The sequence below is a fragment of the Ruditapes philippinarum genome, unplaced genomic scaffold (assembly GCF_026571515.1).
Source record: "Ruditapes philippinarum isolate M1 unplaced genomic scaffold, ASM2657151v2 ctg200_1_1_1_1, whole genome shotgun sequence".
NCBI classification, from domain to species: Eukaryota; Metazoa; Mollusca; class Bivalvia; order Venerida; family Veneridae; genus Ruditapes; species Ruditapes philippinarum.
The window spans coordinates 1-24,272 of NW_026859094.1; the positions used below are offsets into that span (position 1 = coordinate 1).

General features: G+C 32.5%; 2 protein-coding genes across 2 annotated transcripts; one reads left to right on the forward strand and one right to left on the reverse strand.

Annotated features, from left to right (window-relative positions):
• Positions 1 to 2,341: 2,341 nt before the first annotated feature.
• LOC132755194 (uncharacterized) lies at positions 2,342 to 5,444 on the reverse strand. The gene is made up of 2 exons (XM_060746006.1): positions 5,059 to 5,444; positions 2,342 to 3,811 (listed from the first exon to the last, which is right to left on the reverse strand). The coding sequence occupies exons 1-2, from the start codon at positions 5,326 to 5,328 to the stop codon at positions 3,551 to 3,553; spliced, it is 531 nt and encodes a 176-aa protein (XP_060601989.1). The 5' UTR covers positions 5,329 to 5,444; the 3' UTR covers positions 2,342 to 3,550.
• Positions 5,445 to 9,067: 3,623 nt separating this feature from the next.
• On the forward strand, positions 9,068 to 20,033 carry LOC132755185 (uncharacterized). Its single transcript, XM_060745993.1, has 9 exons — positions 9,068 to 9,331; positions 9,796 to 9,891; positions 11,872 to 11,953; positions 12,522 to 12,655; positions 13,174 to 13,314; positions 13,946 to 14,104; positions 18,006 to 18,100; positions 18,639 to 18,688; positions 19,099 to 20,033. Exons 1-9 carry the CDS (start codon positions 9,259 to 9,261, stop codon positions 19,409 to 19,411), a joined length of 1,143 nt encoding a protein of 380 aa, XP_060601976.1. The 5' UTR covers positions 9,068 to 9,258; the 3' UTR covers positions 19,412 to 20,033.
• Positions 20,034 to 24,272: the final 4,239 nt, after the last annotated feature.

Consider the following 24,272-nt stretch of genomic DNA (forward strand, 5'->3'; position numbering starts at 1 on the left):
ATGTTAATGTTAAATATGTATTGGCTTTTGCATGCAGTTGACTGGTTATTTAATCTGGTAACACCCTATACAGGTTATTACACAGATTGCCAAATTATATTTCTTTTCATTATAATTTTCCTTACACAGACACTTGGGTTTGGAGCTCAAAACGCCTTTAAAATAAAAACAAACTTAATATAAGCCGTTTTGAAAAAAAATTCATATTTCAACATCTATAATATAATACAGATTGAGCACCATTGAAGCCATTGGTGTCTGTGTTTCATAATATTTACATGACGCACACTACTGTATGCCATATTACTACGATGGAAGCTTGGCAATAGGTACGTATTATTTCTGGTACGAACCGATCATAAAGAACGGCTAATTTACCGATTTCAAATAACCACAGCAACCGTACGACATAGACATGACCAACGCTCTGGACATCTTCTTGTTTACTGTAGGTCTAGTGAGAGTCTCGGACTTTGTTCTTTTTCCGATTGTTTCGTAACGCGTTACGAGGATATAAGCTACATTCCTTAGCTAATAAATAGCTTTTCATATCGTTTATTAATTACAAAGCATAAAATAAAATTGCATCCGTCATTTATATTATATCTCCTAATATCGGGGTCGCAAGGTTGTTGACGTTTCTAATTATAGCGTTTCCGAACTTGTTTCTAATTATAGCATTTCCGAACTTTTCCATATGCAAATGAGTTTATTCCGAATGAAACCGATCGGGCCCGAGAGCTTTTACAAATGGCGGGGATTTCAAAAACTGGCGATATTATATCCAGTTGCATCCGAGTGTTTCGGCGAAATAAGATTAAAATTGTATAGCAGTTCATCATTAATGAGGATATACTTATGATTTAGGTGATAATTTCTGAAAACTAAGTTGTAGGGTAAAATATCATCGTTGAACGGTATTATAACTTTAAGTACATATCGACAGCTAGATTTCAAAGGTTGTTCTTTATATCATTTATTTAAATAAAGTTGTATTCACCCCCCCCTTTTTTTACGTAAGACAAAAGACTGTTTTTCATGCGGAAGTGATTATAAAATTTAACGTCTACCATTTATATCGCTTTTGTTATTTAAGATGCATTGGAATCGATCGACAAGAGACATCTATATATAGATCACCGCATATTGTCCGCTGTGACCTATGGAAAGCCATGGCTGTCTGATATTGTTCTTTTTCAATTTATGTAACCATTTGGATAATATATGAGTTCACTTCGACTATATATGAATTGAAAACACCTTCTTATTTAACCGGAATCCATTATACGTATTAATCCACAGAAACAATATATGAAACCATACTGTCAGTGTATGAAACCGAGTTAGCAATATATAAGTTGATTTTCTCAATATATGATTCCAATTCTTCAATATATGTTACCAAAGTAGCCATGTATGGAACCAGATGTCCTTATATGAAACCGAATTATCAATATATTAATTCATTTTTACAATATATGAAACCATTTTATCAATGTATGGAACCAAAGTAGCAATATATGAGTTGGTTATACCAATTATTTAATATATGGAACCAAAGTAGCAATGTATGGAACCAGGTGTCCTTATATGAAACCAAATTATCAATATAGTAATTCATTTTTACAATATATGAAACCAATTTATCAATGTATGGAACCAAAGTAGCAATATATGCGTTGGTTATTACAATATATGATACCAATGATTCAATATATGGAACCAAAGTAACAATGTATGGAACCAGGTGTCCTTATATGAAACCAAATTATCAATATATTAATTCATTTTTACAATATATGAAACCATTTTATCAATGTATGGAACCAAAGTATCAATATATTGAGTTGGTTATTACAATATATGATACCAATTATTCAATATATGGAACCAAAGTAACAATGTATGGAACCAGGTGTCCTTATATGAAAAACAAATTATCAATATATTAATTCATTTTTACAATGTATGAAACCATTTTATCAATGTATGGAGCCGAAGTAATTCAATATATAAGTTGATTATCACATTATACGACCCCCTTGTTGCTGAGGGGTTATCTTTAAGTTTTGAAATGCATGGTTAAGTGCTGGTATGGATAGGTAACGAAGCACTGACCATGTTACTGACAGTGTTTCGGAATAGTCCGTTAAGTGCAGTTATGGAAAGATCACGATACTATAATGTATAAAGATGTACTACTGTATGTGTCGTCTGCTTTTGAAGATTCAGTTTATCATTCAGTTCCTTAAATTAAGGCTAGCTAATGATCTAGGTAATGTGTTGGCCTTTTCAATCAATACGTACATGCATTGCTAAACGAAAACAAACATAATTCAGGTAAACTTGTTTTTAATGCATTGCAAACTTCAATAGATCTTTCGTTTCAAGTAAATATAACTTTAGAAAACTTGTTTATCTTTTTAAGATAATAGATAAATTCCAAAAAGGTACAAACAGACTACCACCTCACAATCAAGCAGTCTTTAGGGGTGCCAAACGGCTGGTCACGTGATCAAAAGAGTTTCTTTGATGTTTAAAAGAAATGTTAGAAAAATGGAAACAGAAAAATAATAAAAATAAGAACATGTAGTCAAAAATGGTTGTTAAATCATATCAAAATACACAAAATATAGTACGGACCTAATATAACATTTTAAATTAATTTTTTAAAAAAGCAAAAGATCTGAAAATGTTGGGAATATTGAAATATTTCTTGAAATATGTTTTGAAATGCAATAAAGGCTCAAGATAATTAATTCCAGTGTTATCTATATATTTACTCAGCAGGGAATGTTATAGTTGAAAATTATTTTTGAAATTTTCTATACATTATTTTCCTAGTTTAATTTTGCATTTTCAAACACTATTTCATTGCATCCTTTTTTATGCAAGACTCGTATACAAGCGTTCATTCACTGAAATAGTGTAGACAATCAATCGATGTTATTGACTGATTATATGACTATGTGTTTGAAAGTAAAAAAAAATGCAAGGAAAAACAGTACAATGGAATTGTGATTCTATTTTACTACGGGCCTTATCATGAAAAGTTAAAAAGTATTTTGTAACTTAAAAAAAGAGTGACATAATAGAAAAATGTAAATATGCAAATATTCCTATTATTGTAACAAAGAAATATAATATAATGAAAAAGATGAAAATATGTTTGTAACTTATATAAAAACAACTGTGAATTAAATATGCAAATATTTCTATTATCTGTTAAAAATGAAAAAAAAAACGTTTGATGATTCTGCTAACAGTGGTTATTAAAAATGTCCATCCATTTTTTACAAATATTTGTTAAATTGTATGACTATATATTTTATCACGTGACCAGCAAAAAATTAGAAATAAGCCTACTTGTCGTGGGTTTAAGTCTTTCAGCACATAATTTTAAAATGAAATTGATTCGACGTCCTCAATTTCCAGGACATCCTCTTTCAGTCCATTTCCAGTTAAGCTGTCAGCTTCATTGGCACGTGCGGAACTTATTATCTCAATCAAAATGTCACTGGAACTTACACACAAGCTGTGTGAATTTGCATCAATTTTCTTCGAAAGCGTTTTTCTTTTTCCTTTTCTCAAACCATGCCATGATAAAACCAAAGCAGCTAGGATATTTTGCGCTTTTATTCTTGTCGTCTGCAACTTCAATTTCAAGGAATGCTTCAAATGGCTTATGGACCACGTGATCATCTCTCTTGTCGTCTGCAACTTCAATTTCAAGGAACGCTTCAAATGGCTTATGGACCTCGTGACCATCACTCTCAGAGGCTTCTGTAATGGCTTTCTGCTTTTTCTCAGCCTGAAAAATTGTCAGATGTCAGTATTAGGTCTATTTGAAATATAGATTATTCCGCCTCCGTTTCATACATAATTGTATATAATTGATTTAAGGTAGTACACCTCTAATCATCGTCGGATACCCACGGCCGAACCATTAACATTTATCAGCATGTTATGTGACATGTTTATCAATCGTTGGTATCCGACGATGACCTCTAATGCACTATCTCCACTTTGAAATAGGCTAGAATCACTGTAAAGTGTATTGAAACTGAGGGGCGTGGGTTCAAACCCCAGAAGAGGCAGCTTTTTTTTCTTTCTTTTTAACATTTTTTATTAATTTCTCAGATCCCTAATGGAATAAAAAAGTGTTTCGTTTTAATTATATAATTATTGTAGGTATTTATTTACTAAAAATGCTTAATTTAATAGCAAATATAAGATATTTTCAAAGGGTAATAAAATAAAAACTACACGGTAAAGGTATTTTATATTTTGCCAGACCAACCAATATACATTTAGGAAAATTTTGGCAAACTTTGAAAACAGCCCCTTTCTGTGGAAAATTTTAGGGATATTTTAGATAAGGCTTTTTACATAAGGAAATGGTCAAATAAGTGTTAAAAGTGGGTGGGGTAGGGTTACATTTTTATACATATTAAAAACATTTTGTTTAAAAACAATCATTTTGCTTGTTTAATTTGTTACCTTAATGTCATTTTTTGTTTTTTTAACAATTAGCAATAGGAAAACATTTTTCATAATGATGATATTATAGATTATTTAAAGTTTCCTCATCTCTGAAAAAAGCCCTTCTAATGGCAAAGTTTTAGTTCAGAAAAATGTCCATAACTCATAAACCACACGGTAAATTTTGTTTAAATTTTGCATACAGGTAACATTTAAGGCATATTGTAAATTTTACAGTTCTTTATAGTGCCCATTAGGGGTGTACTACGTTAACTTTCTTCTGCATCAAACTGTTCAGACAGCACACTACTTTTTTAAAGATTCTCTGGCAATTTTTTTTTACCTGCAAGTATATTTAAAAGTTATTATAAATAGAGAATTATCTTCATCATAAATTAACGGTTGACCTGCTAAATTTCTAAAATGGATTTGCCCAGCTTCCGTTTTTTTTTTTTTTTTTTAACTGATCTTTGCAATTCCGAGATATCAAGATGAAAATTCAAAGTAAGTCAGCAAAATTACAGAGCCTGGTCAGACTACATGAAGGTGCATTATTTGAAGTAAAATTAGGCTTACCCTTTTCTTTTTCTTATTCTTCTTCGCAATCTTCTTTCTCATTCTGTTTGACAACTTCTTATCCTTTTTGTTTATTTCATCGGCTCTTTCTCTCCTATCTTCTTGGTTCCCTGGTTTTGCCAAGAACATTTCTGCAATTCTTTTCAATCTTTCTCCTTCACTTTCTTTCTTCGTGCTGCTGAAGTTTTGGTAGATGACGCCAGTGTCATCTCCCATGTTTCTGACATCTATAATAGGTGGTAACGGATTTTTCTCTTCCTTTTCAGCCATTTTTTTGGCTGTGAAGAATATTTACGATGTTGATGGTTCGTTGACCAGCGCCGCTTTGTTAATGCCGTCGTCAAGTGACGTTTTGACGTTCATTTTTCTATGACGTCATTGATGATGCTATTGACGCTGTACCCATTTGGTTTTTGTGCTTATTTTTTCAATTTATTTATATTGCTTGCTTATTAATGATGTCCTTTGTTACAATATTGCAGATTATTATATACATACATATAATCATTTCTGAAGCAATATACAATGTATCTCCCTTTTTCTAAAACAATACTTGTAAGCAAAAATGACATACTTAAAAAAATGTCTCGAAATTGAGATTTTAGAGCATATTCTTGTGTTTGTGTTTATAATTATTTTTATTATTTTATTTATCTATTTATGTTTATTAAATTAATTAATTAATTAATTAATTAATTAATTAATTAATTAATTAATTAATTAATTAATTAATTAATTAATCAATTATCATCGTCATCATTATTATTGGTTTTTATACGCCCGTTTGAAAAACGGGACGTAGTATGGGAACGCGAGCGGGCGGCGTCCAATTTTGTCCGGAGCATATCTCCTACATGTATGGAGGGATTTTAATGAAACTTCATAGAAATGTTCACCACTATGAGGAGCAGTGTCGCGCACATGAACCAGGTCTCTAGCTCAAAGGTCAAGGTCACACTTAGAGCTCATTGAAAAATGCTTGTCCGGAGCAAAACTTCCACATGTATAGAGGGATTTCAATATTACTTGGCACAAATGTTTACCATTGTGAGGCGGAGTGTCGCGCGCAAGATTCAGGTCCTTGCGGCCAAGGTCAAGGTCACACATAGAGGTCAAAGTTCAGATAAAAATATGAAGATGTGTATAGGACCATTTAGTCATCATTTATTGAGGGATTGTAACACAAATGGTCATAATCAGACTATGGCTGTGATACATATAATTTAGGTCAATATATACAAGGTCAAGGTCACTAAAGATGATGAAATATCCAGATTTTGTCCGGAGCATATCTCCTACACGCATGGAGGGATTTTAATGAAATTTCATAGAAATGTTCACCATTATGAGATGCCATGTCACGCACATGAACTAGGTCTCTAGGTCAAAGGTCAAGATCACACTTAGAGCTCATTGAAAAACGCTTGTCCGGAGCAAAGCTTCCACATGCATAGAGGGATTTCAATATAACTTGGCACAAATGTTCACCATTGTGAGGCGGAAGTGTCGCGCACAAAATTCAGGTCCCTGCAGCCAAGGTCAATGTCACACATAGAGGTCAAAGTTTAGATAAAATTATGAAGATGTGTATAGGGGACGATTTAATCATCATTTATTGAGGGATTGTAACACAAAATGGTCATTATCATGACTACGGCTGTGACACATTTACTTTAGGTCAATATATGTAAGGTCAAGGTCACTAAAGATGGTGAAATATCCAGATTTTGTCTGGAAGCATATCTCCTATATGTATGGAAGAATTTTTATAATACTTTATGGAAATGTTCACCACCATGATATGTATTGCTCCATGCATGATCCAGGTCTCCAGGTCAAAGGTCAAGGTCACACTTAGAGCTCATTGAAAAACGCTTGTCCGGAGCAAAACCTCTACATTCATAGGGGGATTTCAATATAACTTGGCACAAATGTTCACCATTGTGAGGCTGAGTGTCGCACGCAAAATTCAGATCCTGCGACCAAAAGTCAAGGTTACACATAGAGGTCAAAGTTCAGATAAAAAATTTGAAGATGTGTATAGGGACCATTTAGTCATCATTTATTGATGGATTGTAGCACAAATGGTAACTATCATGACTACAGGTGTGACACATTTAATTTAGGTTAATATTTGCAAGGTCAAGGTCACTGGAGATGATTAAATATCCAGATGTTGTCCGGAGCATATTTTCTACATGCATGGAGGAATTTTAATGTTACTTTTATAGAATTGTTCACCACCATGAGACGTAGTGCCCTGCACATGAACCAAGTCTCTAGGACAAAGGTGAAGATCACAGTTAGAGCTCATAGAAAAACGCTTGTCTGGAGCAAAACTTCTACATGCATAGAGGGATTTCAATATAATTTGGCACAAATGTTCATCATTATGAGGCTGAGTGCCGTGCATAAAATTCAGGTCCCTGCGACCAAGGTCAAGGTCACACATCCTGTGCATATCTTCCCTACTGATTTGTTTTAAGGTTCATTTAACAACACAGTGCCAAGAATAAAAACTTGCTTGCTAGATAACACTTATCCATAATGCCCCCATCTCCATCTAAAGCTTTCGTAAACGGGCGTATTTTGTGACTATGGCACCCTTATTTAAATAATGTTTTATAATTTTTTTTAAAATAATTTTGCTCTTTTCAGGCGAATGATAACAAATGAAATGACATGAAGACGAAATTTTTAATTAGTGTTTATGGAGTTAAAATAAAAAGCCTTAAGTTCTGATACTTGTGAGAGATTCACTATTATAGTATTTTTTTCTGAACTCTTTTCACGCAAGGTTGCATGAAATAACAAATCATGATAAAATATTTATACATCATTAGCTTCCTTATAAATATCTATCCGGAAAAAACCCCAACAAACTACAATTTAAAGATCGATTAACATTTTGTAAATGTAAGAATTTAATCATTTCGGTCCGAAGCAAACACTCATTAAAGCGTTTGATATTTCGGTTTCTTGATATTTCGGTTTCTTGATATTTCGATTTCTTGATATTTCGAGTCAATCCATGTTGTTGTTTTTTTCTTACTGAATCGACACTCCACAATATAAACTAAAGATTACATGTATATATATATATATAAAAGTATTAGCCTTCAATTTTATGTTCATATAAATTGGGAATTGTTTATAGAAATTTAAGCTCAGCATTCATTGTTTTTAGACATTCTTCATAAAAAATAGAATGTCATATTCGTTCTTCGTTCATTCGTTCTTCACTTTTCCAAATTCTAACGATCTTCGGGTTTATATAATCACTGTAAATAAACAAAATCACTGTCTCACGACTTTGATAAGCTTATGGAATTCAACATCAGTATGTTCATTGCGATTTCAAGCACGTCACTGTACCTTTCTTTAGAGTCTAATATTTTAAATTTCCTTTCCGTGTGGCGGGGCGAAAGGTCGCCCGGTAAAAACACGCCAAAATTGCAATTTTCGCCCTGCCACGCGAGAAAAAGTATTTTCGTGTTTTCGCTCCGAAAACATGCTCATACTACATGGCACGAATCAGCCACCATAATAAGCGTTTATACAATCTGTATACAAGAATACAATGTAAAATTCGGTTGAAAAAGTAAAAATGGGTATAAAGTACGAACGCACGCTCTAAACAACTATAGTTTAATAAAACAATGAGAATAATCTTCACGCATTAGTTAACTTATTATACTCTTAAACAATAAGTTTGTTTTATTTTTTATTCATTACGCGTTTTTGTTATTTATTTGACATGAATATTAATTGATTTATGGTATGTTTAGGTTTTTTATTCTCCGCCTTAGATTTATACATGTATTAATTTTAATCAGAAAAAAAAGTTTTAGTTTATATTTCTGTTTCTGATATAACATTACTGAAAAAAGAAGAAAAAAAAAACAACGTTTTGTGACACTTCTAAATGAATTTAAATATATTCGGCTAAGAACAAGAGACAAAATTTAAAGATATTCAAACATTTGATTTTTAATATAACACGAGGAAAAAGGTACGCGGAATAGGAATATAGTTTTGAAATTCTGTCATAAAATTATTTATTTTCGCGCATTTAAAAACTACATCTATGTTAATCTCTAGAAATATTATTTGCAGTGGTTTTGGATAATTAACATGTGATGGTTGACGGACCTTTTCGTGCATTTAAATTGAAATCATTTTGGATTGAGAATAAAAAGAATGTTTTTAAAACTAAAGACTACAGTTTTGATCTGCGTAACATCCGTTCTTTATACAGCAGTTACTGCCCAAGGTAAGTATATAATTTACTTATTTTCAAAAGTTTGTATTTCTATATTTTTTATTAATATCATATTCTATCATATTTTATATTTATTACAGAATAAGAAGAAGAAATAGTTTATTTCGGTAACTTAAACATTTACAGTATATCTCGTTACACACAATAATTACAAATATAATAATTCACATGACAAAATCAATGGAAACGAAAATGATGCATGTAATAATAAAGACATAAATGTTTAACTCATGACATTCTTGAAAATTTTAGCAACTTTGTTTATTACATTCTTAAATTTCATACAGTAATTACTACAATGGTGCCAACAGTCGAGTATATCAGTGAGGTAGTGACAGAAAAATTTAACACTTTATACCATATGATGACTGTAGCAAATTTGACAAACTTTTCTTTGGAAAATTCAAATTAGGTTGAATATACATGTATAATCTCTTTTCTATTTTTAATATCAGAATGTGGCGAGGGCTATATATCACTTGATATAACAGGTGCGTGCACGAATTCCACGTGTTTAGGCGAATGCCGAGACAAAAACACATGCTGTCTAGGTAAGATTTGTACCAAATATAATTACATGTATTTGTTTTATCAATGCCTCAATTAGAGATTTCAAAAACACTAAATCTACGTCATCATAAAATTCCGTTTTACGATTATTTTATTCAAAATTGGTCGATAAAATTAACTTAAACTTGGGACATAATATAATTTTACATTATGACCAGGTTTGCAATTGTCATCGGATTTAACAGTACCCCCAGACGCTTGCAGAAATCATGATCATAAAATTGGAAAATATCGCTTTTTTCGCCGATTTATTTTTACATTTTTCATTCATTTTCGTATATATATATCGGTATGAACAGATGAATTGCATTTCGCCGGGTGAAGAGGAGAGATTTTAGCATGTAATCATTCAAGCGCCCTGACCGGTATATTATATGTTATTTTGTTTTTGAAGTGATATATGTGGATATATTACCTGTTAAGATTTTATATCACCCGAGCCGTTAGGCGAGGGTGATATTTTATCTTGGCAGGTAATATATCCACATATATCACTCCAAAACCAAAATAATAATTTTATTACCCTTCCCCTGCCGAGTTTAGACGATTTTTAAAAAAATCATTGCTGTTTCAAATGAAACGTCGAAATAAGATTCCCTTTAGGGTACCTCTTCGTCACAACATGACGTCACATAAATACATGACGTATTTTCCCGTACTTAACGAATGTAAACAGGAGAAAAGGAGTAGTCTATTGAACGCACTTTTTTGTAATTGATATCAAGCTTTCACAAGGTCATATTTGTTTTCGATACTGATGGTAATATGTATCATTACTCTACTTTGGTAAATATTTATCATTTGACAGTTAAAAAGTGCTTTTAAATCGGAATTTACACCGCGTAAAATCGAACCGTACGCGCATCACCTCAGCGCATGTTGTTTACAACGTTGGGTACCCAACGGGGAAATTTAGTGTGTATATTACCCGTCTGGCTCGGTTATATCAATTTCTTTCGGGTGATCAATGTCCAATCAAAAAGGCGGAAAAAATCTTGAAGGGTAATAAACTGTAATACCGCATTTAGTGTGGTACTCCAACCTCCAAACAAAGTTAGATCTAGCAGTCATATGTAAGCAAAATAACTAAGTTTCTTAAATCAAAGGGCTGCAAGCTCAGTGGTATTTTCTGATCCCTGCAATCTAAATCGTACTGTATATATGTATGTGTTTTCCTGTATAAGTTTATTTTTATGTACTATAAGTCATCTTGCAGGGCACCAGAGTTTGATACATACGGAATTTTGCATAACTAGAGTTGCATCAAAAAAAAATTCATGTTAATTTTTTTATGATAGCCACACTTTATCCTTGCATATCGTGGCTATTTCCTTAACAAAGACACTAAAAAAAAGAATTAAAAAAATGTTGACTCGACTGGGATTTGAACTCCAGACCTCTCACATACCAAACGAGCGCGTTACCCCTGCACCACGGAGAAGTATTAAAATCAAAATTTGGATAAAATCAAGTGATTCTAAATTTAGAATTTCCATTGCATTTCGGGTTAGGGTAATTTCGAGGTTTTTTGTTCAGGGTAAACCTGTTGTTTAAAATTGATGTAAATAATTTAGCAAAAATCTTCTCGCCCAAACAGTCCAACATGTAGAAACTATATATTCAACTACTCGGCAGTCAGATTTATTTGTGTAGTATTCGGTAATCGACATCGCTAAAAATAGCATTTTCATTGATTAAAATCATATTCATCCGCGTAAGTTTATTGACAACTCTATAAGCCAACGCTACTTTAAAAGTTTGAAGGTGTAGTAATTTGTTGGACACTTGTAACAAAAAATTGTTCTTTCTTTTAAATTGCAGGTTTTTAAGCAGTTTTGAGTGAGAACTAATTTGAGTTGTTAGGACTGTTAGGAAATTTTGTGTTAGACCGTGGATGTTAGCTATGTATTATCTGATCTGCGATCAGAAAATACAAAAACTGTTTAACTTATTCCTTTCAGAGATGTGTTTTGCGGGGATAAGTCCATCTAAATTAGAACTTGAAGGTTGCGCAAATATTGAGGGTGACCACGGCACATGCAGGTATAACTTTCCAATGTTTACAAAGTTGTTCAAGTAAGTTGCTCATAAAAGGAACTAAACATTGAGCTGAACAGAAAAAAAAACTTATCAAATAAACTTGAATTTTGAATTTCAGAAATGAAGTTATTCAATAAATGAAAACGTTTGTACATTATTTGAGATATTTACAGTGTTTGTATGTTTTGTATAAGCTTGATCTTTACGTATTTCATTAATACGCGCGACCTTTCAAGTATTATGGCGCGAATGAACTTATTACTGGTGCATTCGGAACCATCTCGCCGATTACTACACTCCCAACTTTTCGGCCCTTTCCGTCAGTTTTCGGATAAGTTATAATAGTTGATAGCCGAGGATGCTCCGATTGACCATTAATGATACGAAGTTTGACGGAGACTGTCGAAAGTTGCGAACATAAATTACTTCGTTGAATGATATTATTTGTCCTATTCACTCAAACTATCAATGTATAATATGTTAAAAAATTATGATATAATTTAAGTGATATCAAAATATATAATTACTCATTTGCATGCAGAATAAAGTTATTTATTGTTTTCTTTTTCAGCCAGTTTGCATCACAGACCGACTGTTTAGCAAATAAATTAAATAAAACATATGATGCTTGTTGGAAACACACATTATACTATATTTCATCGCACCCTGGGGTCGGCGAAATCAGTGGATTTAACCCTGTCAACTGTACGTATTTTCGTCTATACCATTTACTATTAATAAGCGAAACCATGTCAACTGTACGTATTTTCGTCTAAATTTTTACTATTAATAAGCAAATTGCCTAAGAAGTACACTTTCTTTTCTATATTATCATTGAGGTAGAGAAATTGCCTAAGAATTACACTTTCTTTCCTATATTATCATTAAAGTAGAGAAATTATATGAGAACAATGTCATTCTATCTTTTTGCAACTAGAAATGAACTGTATGCAACTGAAAGAATTTAACGTAGATTAGGCACACTAAAGAACACCCGCAATTGTGTTCATTAGTTAATCAGATGTGTTTTATATTAAATGTTACTCCAGTTCGACAAACAGTGCTATAAATAACTTTTTTGAATCTCTAACAATACGGAAATTCAGTTTTTTTTGTTCGTTTTGATTTTTGTATATAACTAAAGAATTCAGTTTTATTTTGGCTGGGAACTATGAAGGAACATTTCATTACTCCAGATATTATATCTTTATATTTTCCCACAGGTCCATGTGAGTACGGACAGACGCTGATAGAGGGAGGCTGTTACCAACCCCAGTGTTTAAACTCGTCTTATTGTCAATTAAAGGAAGATCAAGTCAGGGACACGTTCGTATGTTGTCTTGATAAAGCCATGTTTCCACATGGTATGCCAATTCATTAATTTACAGTTTTTTACATACCCAACAACGCTTGCTTTCATCAAAGTATTTATAAAAAGGCAACTTCATGGCGTCAACATGAGTTTTTTTAACTGTCGTCTTTCGTTTGAAGAATAATTAAAGGTACACAATTAGCCTACAACTAAAATACGAAATCAACCACATTAGGCGGCACGGGCTTATTACATGTCATAAGTGTCTTTCGTTTTATTTGGCTTGGAAATTTAAGTTCGGTTTGACTAGATTTTGAGTTAATCAAATGTATAAAATTCTGCTTTGGTAGATCATGCATCCAATTAAACAATCTTCGCAACGCCTTTAGATTTGATATAATAATACTTTGTAGAATGAAATAATTTGAAATCGGTCATGTGACCCTTCCTCGAGTGAAATCAGTCATGTGACCTTTCTGGAGTGAAATCATTCAAATGTGACTCTCCCTTAGTGTAATCATTCAAGTGACCCTTCTCAATTACTACCAGTCGCATGACCCTATTCGAGTGAAATCAGTCACGTGATCAAGTGAAACAATACAAATAGCTCTAATGATAGATTTGTTTGCCAAATTGAACGAAATATTCTTTAAATATTAAAATACTACACTATTTTTTTTCAGAGAGTGACTGTGGTAAACATGAGAAACTCGACAAGTCTATAAAAAAGAATGTGAACGTGAGCACTCTGGCAGATTGCCAAGAAATTTGTCAAGAAGGAATTTGTAAAATGCCTGACGCTAATAGATTCCCTGCATGTTGTGTAGAAGCGACTAAAATTGGTAACGTATTTTCTAATACTTTTCTAATAAGAGAATATTCAAGTTTTATTTCTGTAAATACATGATTTATTTTCATCTTGAGTCGGCAGTTGGATCGGGACATTCCTTTATGTCTCCAAGTTACCAAATAGATACAAACATTTACACAATGTTATTTTGTAATTTAATACCACTAGCTAACTTAATTTTATCATGAATATACATTTTGCGACATTTAACGGAAAGACATTGCGACATTTAGCGGTGGTTGCGATATTTAGCGACAAGGGTGTGGCATTTAGCGGCAAGTGCTACAGTTTGGCAACGTTGCGACATATTTTAAAACGGCGCCACAGGCACTCACTTATGATGAGAACACAATCACTTATGATGAGTAATCACATGAAATACAGCCAAAAACAAGAAGTATCTTTTTTAAAAAAAATACTCGACCGAATTAAAACTGGTTAACTTGATAGTTCTTAGTTTTGCATGCAAAGTTCTTACGTCACTAGAAAATGTGATGAGATCTGAATGCAATGTAAAATGTTTTGTGGGAGGAAGTATTGTTAAACAGAACTTAAATATCTGAGCCATTTAACTACTATCATGTCCATTTAATTTTTGAACTATCCTTTACATATCATTTTATTTCATTATGGCAAGAACTATCCTTTACATATTATTTTATTTCATTATGGCAAGAACTATCCTTTACATTTTATTTCATTTCATTATGGCAAGAACTACCCTTTACATTTTATTTTATTTCATTATGGCAAGAACTATCCTTTACATTTTAGTTTAGAACTATCTTAGAATGACCAGAATTATCCTTTACATTTTAGTTTAGAATGGCCGATGATATTCGGCAAACATGGGGAAAACAGATTTTAATATTAAAGTTAATATCAAGAAAATTTCGTTTTAACTTATTTTTAAGCATAAAATAAAAAGAAAATTTGTTTGTTGTGTCAGATGTAGTTTTATTTCATCTCGTGAACTTTAAAAACAGTGTTCTCACTATCAAATTTATCTATAAAATAAAAGATATCACCTTTGTTAAGCTTTTTCTCCAGAATCTATTAACTAAAGACATAATAATTACATAATTGCACGTATTTAAAAAAATGAATTAAGGCAGTGCAAATTTTTAAGAATATAAGCTTGTAATATTTTTATCCTACTTAAAACATTATCAGGATCAAAAAACTCCTTTTGTGACCAAAATATCTACGACATTATGTATGAAAGTTGTTTTCTGTCTATTTCTGTACCTCAGGTTTATATACAAAAAATGTGTTAATTAAGTGTTGAGCAAACTAGGTAAAAATACCCAACTTACAAATTCACAAATCCTGAATTTTTAAATGGTTACAACAATATTTCTGTACCATTCTTATATAAAATGTATCACTTGCTGAAATGTTGAAATTAATAAAGAGCCGTTTTTCAGCACATTGTGAACATTACACATGTATGCTGCATGTAAGTTTTTTGTTTGTTGTTTTGTTTGTATTTTTTGTTTTCTGCCGAAAATAATATCTGCATAATTCATTTTTTTTAGATTCAGTTATAACTGCATTCAGGTATACGATGGATAATCGATAATGTTAAAAAGTCATCTTAAACTTAGAAGTGTATACTTCATCAAATTCTTAACAAAAATACAGAAAATAACAAATGTTTACCATCTTGTTCAAAATAAGTGACAATTTGAAATTTAAAGTTAAAAATAACAACAACAATAACAACACCATATTTTCATTGAGTTATAAAATGTCTGAAACCGGGAAATTGCCACATGTGCTTGCTATACCATGAAAGCTCTCGTAAAATTTTGAATTTTGAGAAAATTCGACAAGAAGATTATCACATCATTTGATATACATTACAATTCCGGGTACCCTCCAATAAATTTCCAGGTTTCCAGGATATCCTGAAGTAACAGCAAAGTTATTTATAAAAATATTACTTGTAATAAATCGAGTAATATTTTCTTTGACCATACATAAAAGTCACGTGGGTTGGTACATAAAAGAGGTGTTAAAATATAATTGTACTACACCTTTTGTTAGCCATTGAAATAGTATTTAATGTATAAAGGACTTTCAAAAATGGTTATTATTCAGAGCGGGCGCTATGGTGCAGTGGTAACACTGTCTGCCTTCAAATCAAGGGGTCGTGAGTTTGATCCCCCGCTTCTCCATTGAACGAATAAATGACTACAAGACTGACAAAACCAGGACATCGACACAGAATGACGGCAACGATGATATATACAGAGAAGACCTTAACGGAACAGGAAACAAGTACCGAAAGTACAAGAACGAAGACGACGACCGTTAACAGAAGAAAGAATGAAGACAAGAACTGACAACAAGAAGAACAGAGACAGGGACCGATAACAGAAGAACTAACAAGAAGCGAACAGACACGAGGACCGAATACAGAAGAACAGGGACAGGGCCCGATAACAAAAGAACTGACAACAAGCGGTAAGAGACGAGGACCGAATACATAAGACCAGAGACAGTGCCTGATAACAGAAGAACTGACAACAAGCCAGCAGACACGTCGACCAATAACAGAACAACAGAGACAGAAACCGATAACAGAGGAACAGTAACAGGGTCCGATGACAGCAGAACTGACAACAAGCGAATAGAGATAGGAACCGATAATAGAAAACTGACAACAAGCGAACAGTGACGTCGACCGATAACAAAAGAACAGTGACAAGGACCGACAACAGAATAACTGACAATAAGCGAACAGAGACGAGGAGGACGGAATACAGAAAAACAGAAACGGGAACTGATGACAGAAGAACTGGCAACAAGCGAGAAGGGACGTCGACCAATAACAGAAGAGACAGGGGCCGATAATAAAATAACTGACAACAAGCGAACAGTGACGTCGACCGATAACAAAAGAACAGTGACAAAAACCGATAACAGCAGAAATCCCAACAATCTGACAGAGACAGTGACCGTTAACAGAAGAACAGTGACAAGGATCAATAACAGCAGAAATGACAACAAGACAGCGATAACAGAATAAAGATGACTAAAGAATGGAGAAGTTGATCGATAACAGAAACGGGAACCGATGACAGATGAATTGTCAACAACAGGAGACCAAGACGATGACAGAAGAACAAAGACGACGACCGATAACAGAAAAACAGACATCTGACAACAAAAGAACTGAGACGAGGACCGATTACAGAAAAATGAAGATCACAACCAATAACAGAAAAACTGACAACAAGAGAACTGTGACGAAAGAGAAATTTAATGCACATGTTTAAACCCCCTCACGTAAACCCCCTCACGCTGTGCAAATATAAGTATATGAGCAGCCACTATATATGCTTGCGTCAGTCTAGCAGATAGGGCGGAGAAGACTGTAGACCCTAAATATAGGTCTCTTATGTTTAAATTCCTTAAAATTTTCAGTGCTATATCTTTAATATTACTTCTATATTACTATTATATAGGCCTATAGAAAAATGTCCGCCATCTTGGATTATTCGGCCATATTGGATTGTTTTGTTTTTTAATTCTGTTTTGGTGTCTAATTTGTTTTTACCTAAACATGCTTTGTGACAAATTTCAGGCTTTTCCTTTCCTTAAAACTTTTATTTGATATATTAAAGAAATTTGGCGGCCATTTTAGTGGTCATTTTAAATGGCCATTTCAATGGTCAAGATCAAGTTTTTCAATTCGGTATCCACCTTTATCGGATTCAGCATACCTTAAATAGGTAGTATACACCAAGACACCACTTGTACTACAAAATGCCTCTAGCATCTTATAGGGAGCCAAATTCTCAAAATCAGTCCTGTATATACCAAGAGTCAGTGAAAACAATTTAAGAGTGGCTTTGTAAATATATGACCAACCTTTTTCTTTGTAGTTAAGCAGGCAGACGACGGATCTATTCATGGAAGTGTCATAGCTGTCATAATAACCCCCATTGTTGTATTACTTATAGCAGGAACTTTTATTGGGGTGAGTTCAACTTTATTTTTACTTAATGAGATATATGACTTTTGACGGAGACGCACTGGTATTTGCTCATTTGCTTTTAATAGATATATAACGATAATGTTGCAAAAACTTCTGGCCCAACCCTTTTGTACATTGTCTAATTATGTTGGTGTAAAAAATTGATGTATATTTATCCACAGGAACTTGAAATATAATCAATACATCATAAAATATACCTACCGTATATATTAATGATCTAGCCCTTATCTCTAATTAAAAACATGATTTTATAGAGATAAGGGCTATATCATTAACATATACGTATATTTTGAGATGTATTGATTACATTTCAAGTTAATAGTCCACGAAACCCCCCCCTACACCCCAAGCCCCCCCCAACATTTCGTATTAATACTTGACGTTCGTCGAGTGATAGAATAACGCCGCCGGTGTCAGGCCCCGTGTTTATTCAAACGTATCAAGATTCACGAGAGTTTAAAAAGAATATTAAAATGTTGAAAAAATAATCAAGAACGACATTCCACCTTGTTTGTTTCAGTACTACGTCTACAGAACTAGGCTACAGGATAAAAGCAGGAAAATTGACAGGTAAATTGAATAACAAAGTTAATATGCACCATTTGGAAGTTAAAGCTGCATAATTTTCCGTGTCTTTCATTTAGAAAAAAACATAGCAGAACATACCCACTGAGCCAGTTTTTTAGTCTTCTGAATAGTTTTGTAACAAAAATCAATAAGTAGTTCTCTTTAAAGATTGATGTATCATTTATTTAAATGGGAACTGTAAATATTTTACATGCAGCCATAGACAAATGCAGGAGCTTTCAGAAAATGTACTTTTTTTACCAATGTTGATATCTTGTTAATCTATTGTAATCTTATTATCTATGACTCTGAAAAAACCAAAATATATATTATGGTCATCTTTTACTTCATCTTATTTTCATCAAGTATGAAAACATTTTTGAATGGTCCATTTTCTTCTCTTTGGTATATAGCCAAACAAATTCAATAGAAATCACCGGGGTGGATGAAATGATTGGGGGCGAACAAGCCTGGAACGATGACGTCGCCACTTTCTCCGATATTTCACCAAAGATGAACGGGTTTCTCGCGGAACGGGAAACAGACGTACGTCACGAATATGACGAATTTGACCACGTTTCTACTCCAGAATTCGATGGAAGAGTACAATCTATTGAAAAGTTAAGAACAGGTGGAAATACTCAGCAGTATGATAATCATATATATATAGCTGACAATGAAAAACGTAATGACGAAGAAATCTCTACGATATTTGACTCTTACTGAGTGATTGATCAACATTAAAACAAGTGTTTTTGTCTCTTAAAATACCATCCATTTGCTTTTTCTGGTTTTCCGCCGATTTTTAACGCATACATTTTGGCCATATCTCCACAGCCGACCCAACTAACCGTCTTTCCTGGATAACTAACCAGTAATTACAAAATTTTCTGCAAGTGACCAACAACTAATACCACATGATTAGTGAATCACCGTCGAGAGACAAAATTAATGATCATTAGTCTTCATGTCAGGGATCAATCGTCATGAAGAAATAACACTCAATTCGAGGCTCGAGTCAGCGTCCCATCGATTATTAAAGTGAAATGCCTCAGGTACTATTATGCATGTTTGTATACCACATTGACGTGAGTCTATAGAGTGTCATGCAATTCAAATCATGTCCGGCAAAAAATCGATTTTTGTCAAAATCAAATAAAAATTATAACACGAACACGGGTGTAAAATGTAACAGTCGGTGAGTAAAATGTAACAGCCGTCCCATGATGTGTAATTTGTAAATGGAGTTGCGTTTTGGATAATAAAATAACACTACTTTTGACTGTAAGCACATTTTTATTTGATAATTATATATAACAGGATTGCATAAATAACAACATGAAGTAATTATTAATTTTTTGTCTATTATCACATTGCTCTTCAACCAAATATCCTTTACAGAATAATAAAAATGGTTGATAGTTTAAACACTTCATATAATGAAGGTCACCAAGTGCATTTATCAATATGTCCTCAATATACATAATATGCATGTAACTTAATAAATGATTCCCAGAAGCGGCAGGCATTTCTGCCCAGGGGTCATTTCAAAATAACACAGGGGTCATTTCAAAACAACACAGGGGTCATTTCAAAATAACACAGGGGTCATTTCAAAATAACACAGGGGTCATTTCAAAACAACACAGGGGTCATTTCAAAACAACTTTTTAAGAAAATCAACCAAGCACTTACAAGGGGGCCGATTCAAACACCGGTTGTTGTTGTTGTATTAAGTCTACACAACACTCAAAGAAGCCAAATAAAACCCCATTATAAGACTTAACTATTATAAAAGAACTAAAAATATGGTTGCACAGATTGAAATATTAATTTTTGGACAAAATTGTGTAAAAAGCTCACCAATTTTGTCATAACTGCACTAATATACACATATATTTGCAAAAAGTGAAAACATGAAACAAAAGATGGATTTATGATGGTTTGAACAAGATGGAAAAAAGTAAAAAAGAAAACAATGGAGGGATCTAATTGTTGAAGACAAAATAAAGGGAACTAGGACAATACATTAGAAGGAGACAAGAGAATAAATAAAAACTATATTACATGAACTAATAAAAACACTAAAGAAACATTGACAATAGTAATATATAAATGAATCAACAATAAGCAAGAAATAATTAAATAATAATTGAATAATAAATATAATGAATTAAATATTCAATCAACCAAAAGACTAGTTAAACACATTTATTTGATTGATCAATAATCATTTGCAAATATACTTGACTGGTTATAATTGGATGAATATAAACTTTTGTAAGATTATATTACCAAAGAAGTGAGTTATACATGACATATAACCTGTAACAATGGCATATAACCTGTAACAATGGCCATATAACCTATAACAATGGCCATATAACCTGTAACAATGGCCATGTAGCCTATAATCATGGTCATATCACATGTTATAATGGCACCATATAATCTAGCATATAACAATGACCATACTACCTGGAAACATGGTCATATACTATTATAGTCATATAATATGTAACCACATAACCATGGTCATAATTGTTACCTATAACCAGAGCCATATATAGCCTATAACCCCAATTTACAATTTTACATAATATCACTCTTTAATGACAAATATAAACCGATTTGATAAATTTGCAGCAGCCAAATTGTACACCATGGTTTTAGACAATTACAGCCATACTATTTCACCCTTGACCTTAAATTTGCCTCTGAAAAGGACATTAAAATGTCAAGTGTGAATTTATGCATCAAATAAAATGCAATTAATTAACAAAGATATATCATGGTAAACCAATGATGTATGTAATGGGTTATATGGTAAATATCAATGATATATAGGATTTAACAATAAGATATATGGTTAATAAATGTAATATTGAATATAACCAGTAAGATATAAATTATATCACTTATTATGAAAACTTGCTGTTTTTTTTCTTGAAATTAAAAGAACTCTATAATAATTCATGAACATGTAACTTAACTAAAAGAAAATAACATTCACTCATTTATAATCCATTTTCAAAACAAACATATTTTAATGAAAATGGCACATATTATTACTTAAAGTAAATATTTTTTAAATTCAATTTCTCACTGAAATATATGGTAAAGACACACACGGATGCACACATAGACACATTTATATGTAGGTAACATACAATTTAATGAAAGGGGACTGTTGTGCGAAGTTAACAGTTTTACCCCTTAAAGCCTCATTTTATAGATGTAAGAAATATGGCCCAGACCCAATGGACTGATAAATTAGCTTACATGCAAGCTCCAAACAGCCCTGGCAGTGAAAACATTCAACAACAAATATTTATATATAGTTCAAGCTCTGCAGTGAGACCCCTCTCTACAGCAGCAACCTCTTTACAACAACTGTATTAATTAAAAGACAACCTTTCTAGTGCAACTCCGAACATCAACCAACATTTTTTTTGCCACCAAAGGGTGTTGCTCTACAAAGGTTTGAGCTGTAATAATAATCTTTGGGAAAGAAACTCAAGAAAATGAAATCAACCATTTTTCTTTAACAATACTTTTTGTGTTTCAAATCCATGTCAAGCTAACTACATGTTGGTTCAATATAAACTGTCAAAAATCAAAATACACTGCCAAAAACTAAAATACACTTTCGAGAATTAAATGAACTGTCAAAATTACCTCGACATTATGAAAAAGGTAACTACACCTAATATTTAGAATGCTAATTTTTTATGACTGAAACATGTTAAATTATCAAAGCAAAACAATAGGTCTGTTATAAACATTGCCATTTTCATGTATACAATGCCCCTGAAGTCTGAACACTATCAAAAATTTAAATAAACCAAAATGAACATTATAATTCAATTATTTTTATGAGGAATGAGACAGCGATCAACCCTGTGTTAAAAGGCCACTTCTGAACAAAGGCCACAATTTATACACATGGATGAAAGTTATTCCTGAATGTCATATACACAGCACTTTTGTTTAAAGTTATTTTTAGAAAGCAATGGCTCTTGATGTCAAAGTCTCTTAAAGAGTTAACCTTTCCTTTGTTTACAATTTTATGTAATTGGCAGGACCAGCTATCCAATTGCTACACAGGGTTCCTGCGTAGACACTGGTTGATCTGGTTTTACACAAATGAACACATGACTTTGTTTTTAGATACTGTCTGTGAGCAGTTGACATAGTAATGGGCTAAAATTTTCACGGCTAAAAAGAGGAAAGGTCCATTGAAAAAGGTTTGACAAATTTTTGTCAACATCATGCATAAGTCCACAAAGAAAATTTATTTTCTCTCCAAAATGATGATGGCTTTTTATATTCAGAACTGAACTGACTATAGGAAATGATTATCCAAATATTATGATTCTTGCACAGTTCTGTTTGAACACAAAAATCTTAAGCAGTGAGTAAGTAAGGAACAACTTTATTTAACAAGGCTTACATTTGATTTCCCGATCTTCAAAGTGGCCCTCAGCTGATAATCTGCAGTCAAATAACTTACAGCAGCAATAATAGAAAAAGAAAACGAAAACATACTGTGTGTAAGTTTGAATGACGAGAAATAATCAGTTTTAAAAGTTTCAATAATTTCTCTTTTTTTAAAAAAACCAAAGTCATAAAATTTGTAAGTTATCTTGAAATGATTTATCTACACAGCACAAAATCTGACTGTCAGTAGTAAGTATGGCACAATTAAATAGACAAAATATGAGCACAAACAAAACATATACACTTTTATGCCACTGTTAAAACAATGGGGGAAAACAAAAAACAATAATTTGTCCATAAACTATCTGGACAAATTTTTTTCTTAACCTAAACATGTATGAGATTTCCCCCTATATAAATCGGTATTCTAAAAAATAATCTCAAAATTTTGTTTTTGGACAGAAAAATAAATAATATACTGGCAAAAATAAACTTTAGAAATATCACAGAAAAAAATACTATAATCCTCACCACCCTAAATATTTTAAATGGACTTGTCTGTTTTTAAATCTGGACAAAACCATTCATTGTTGTAAGGGAAAATTTCGAAATTTGTACTGATTGAATAGCAAAAAGTGTGGACCATAATTAGAGGGCGCCGATGTACCCACTGATCTTAGGCTGTACTTGTACCATACATACAATTAGTTGCTGTCTAAAGAATAGGGGTTAATACAAAAAATAAATACATGTATATTCAATGGATTTAGGAGAAAAAAAAAAGAATTATTATTGACAAATTTTGCAAGGTTTGAACACCAAATCCCTTAACAGGTTAGCTTAAATATACCCACTTTCAAATCTATTTAAACATATAGATAAAAAAAATGCTAAAGATAAACAAGGCAGTCTGAAGGACAGCTAAATCCCCTTCCGCAGTGAACCTTTTATAGCCATGACCTTGATGTTATGCCGTAATCACCATCATGAGGCTTTGTGCTTATATATCATAAGCACAAAGCCTCATGATGGTGATTATTTGTGCCATGTTATTTAAAATCTTCCATAAAGTAAAAAAAAAGTTATGGAGAACATATAACCTTGACATTTGTGCCAAGCTATTTTAAAATCTTTGAATTGTCAATAA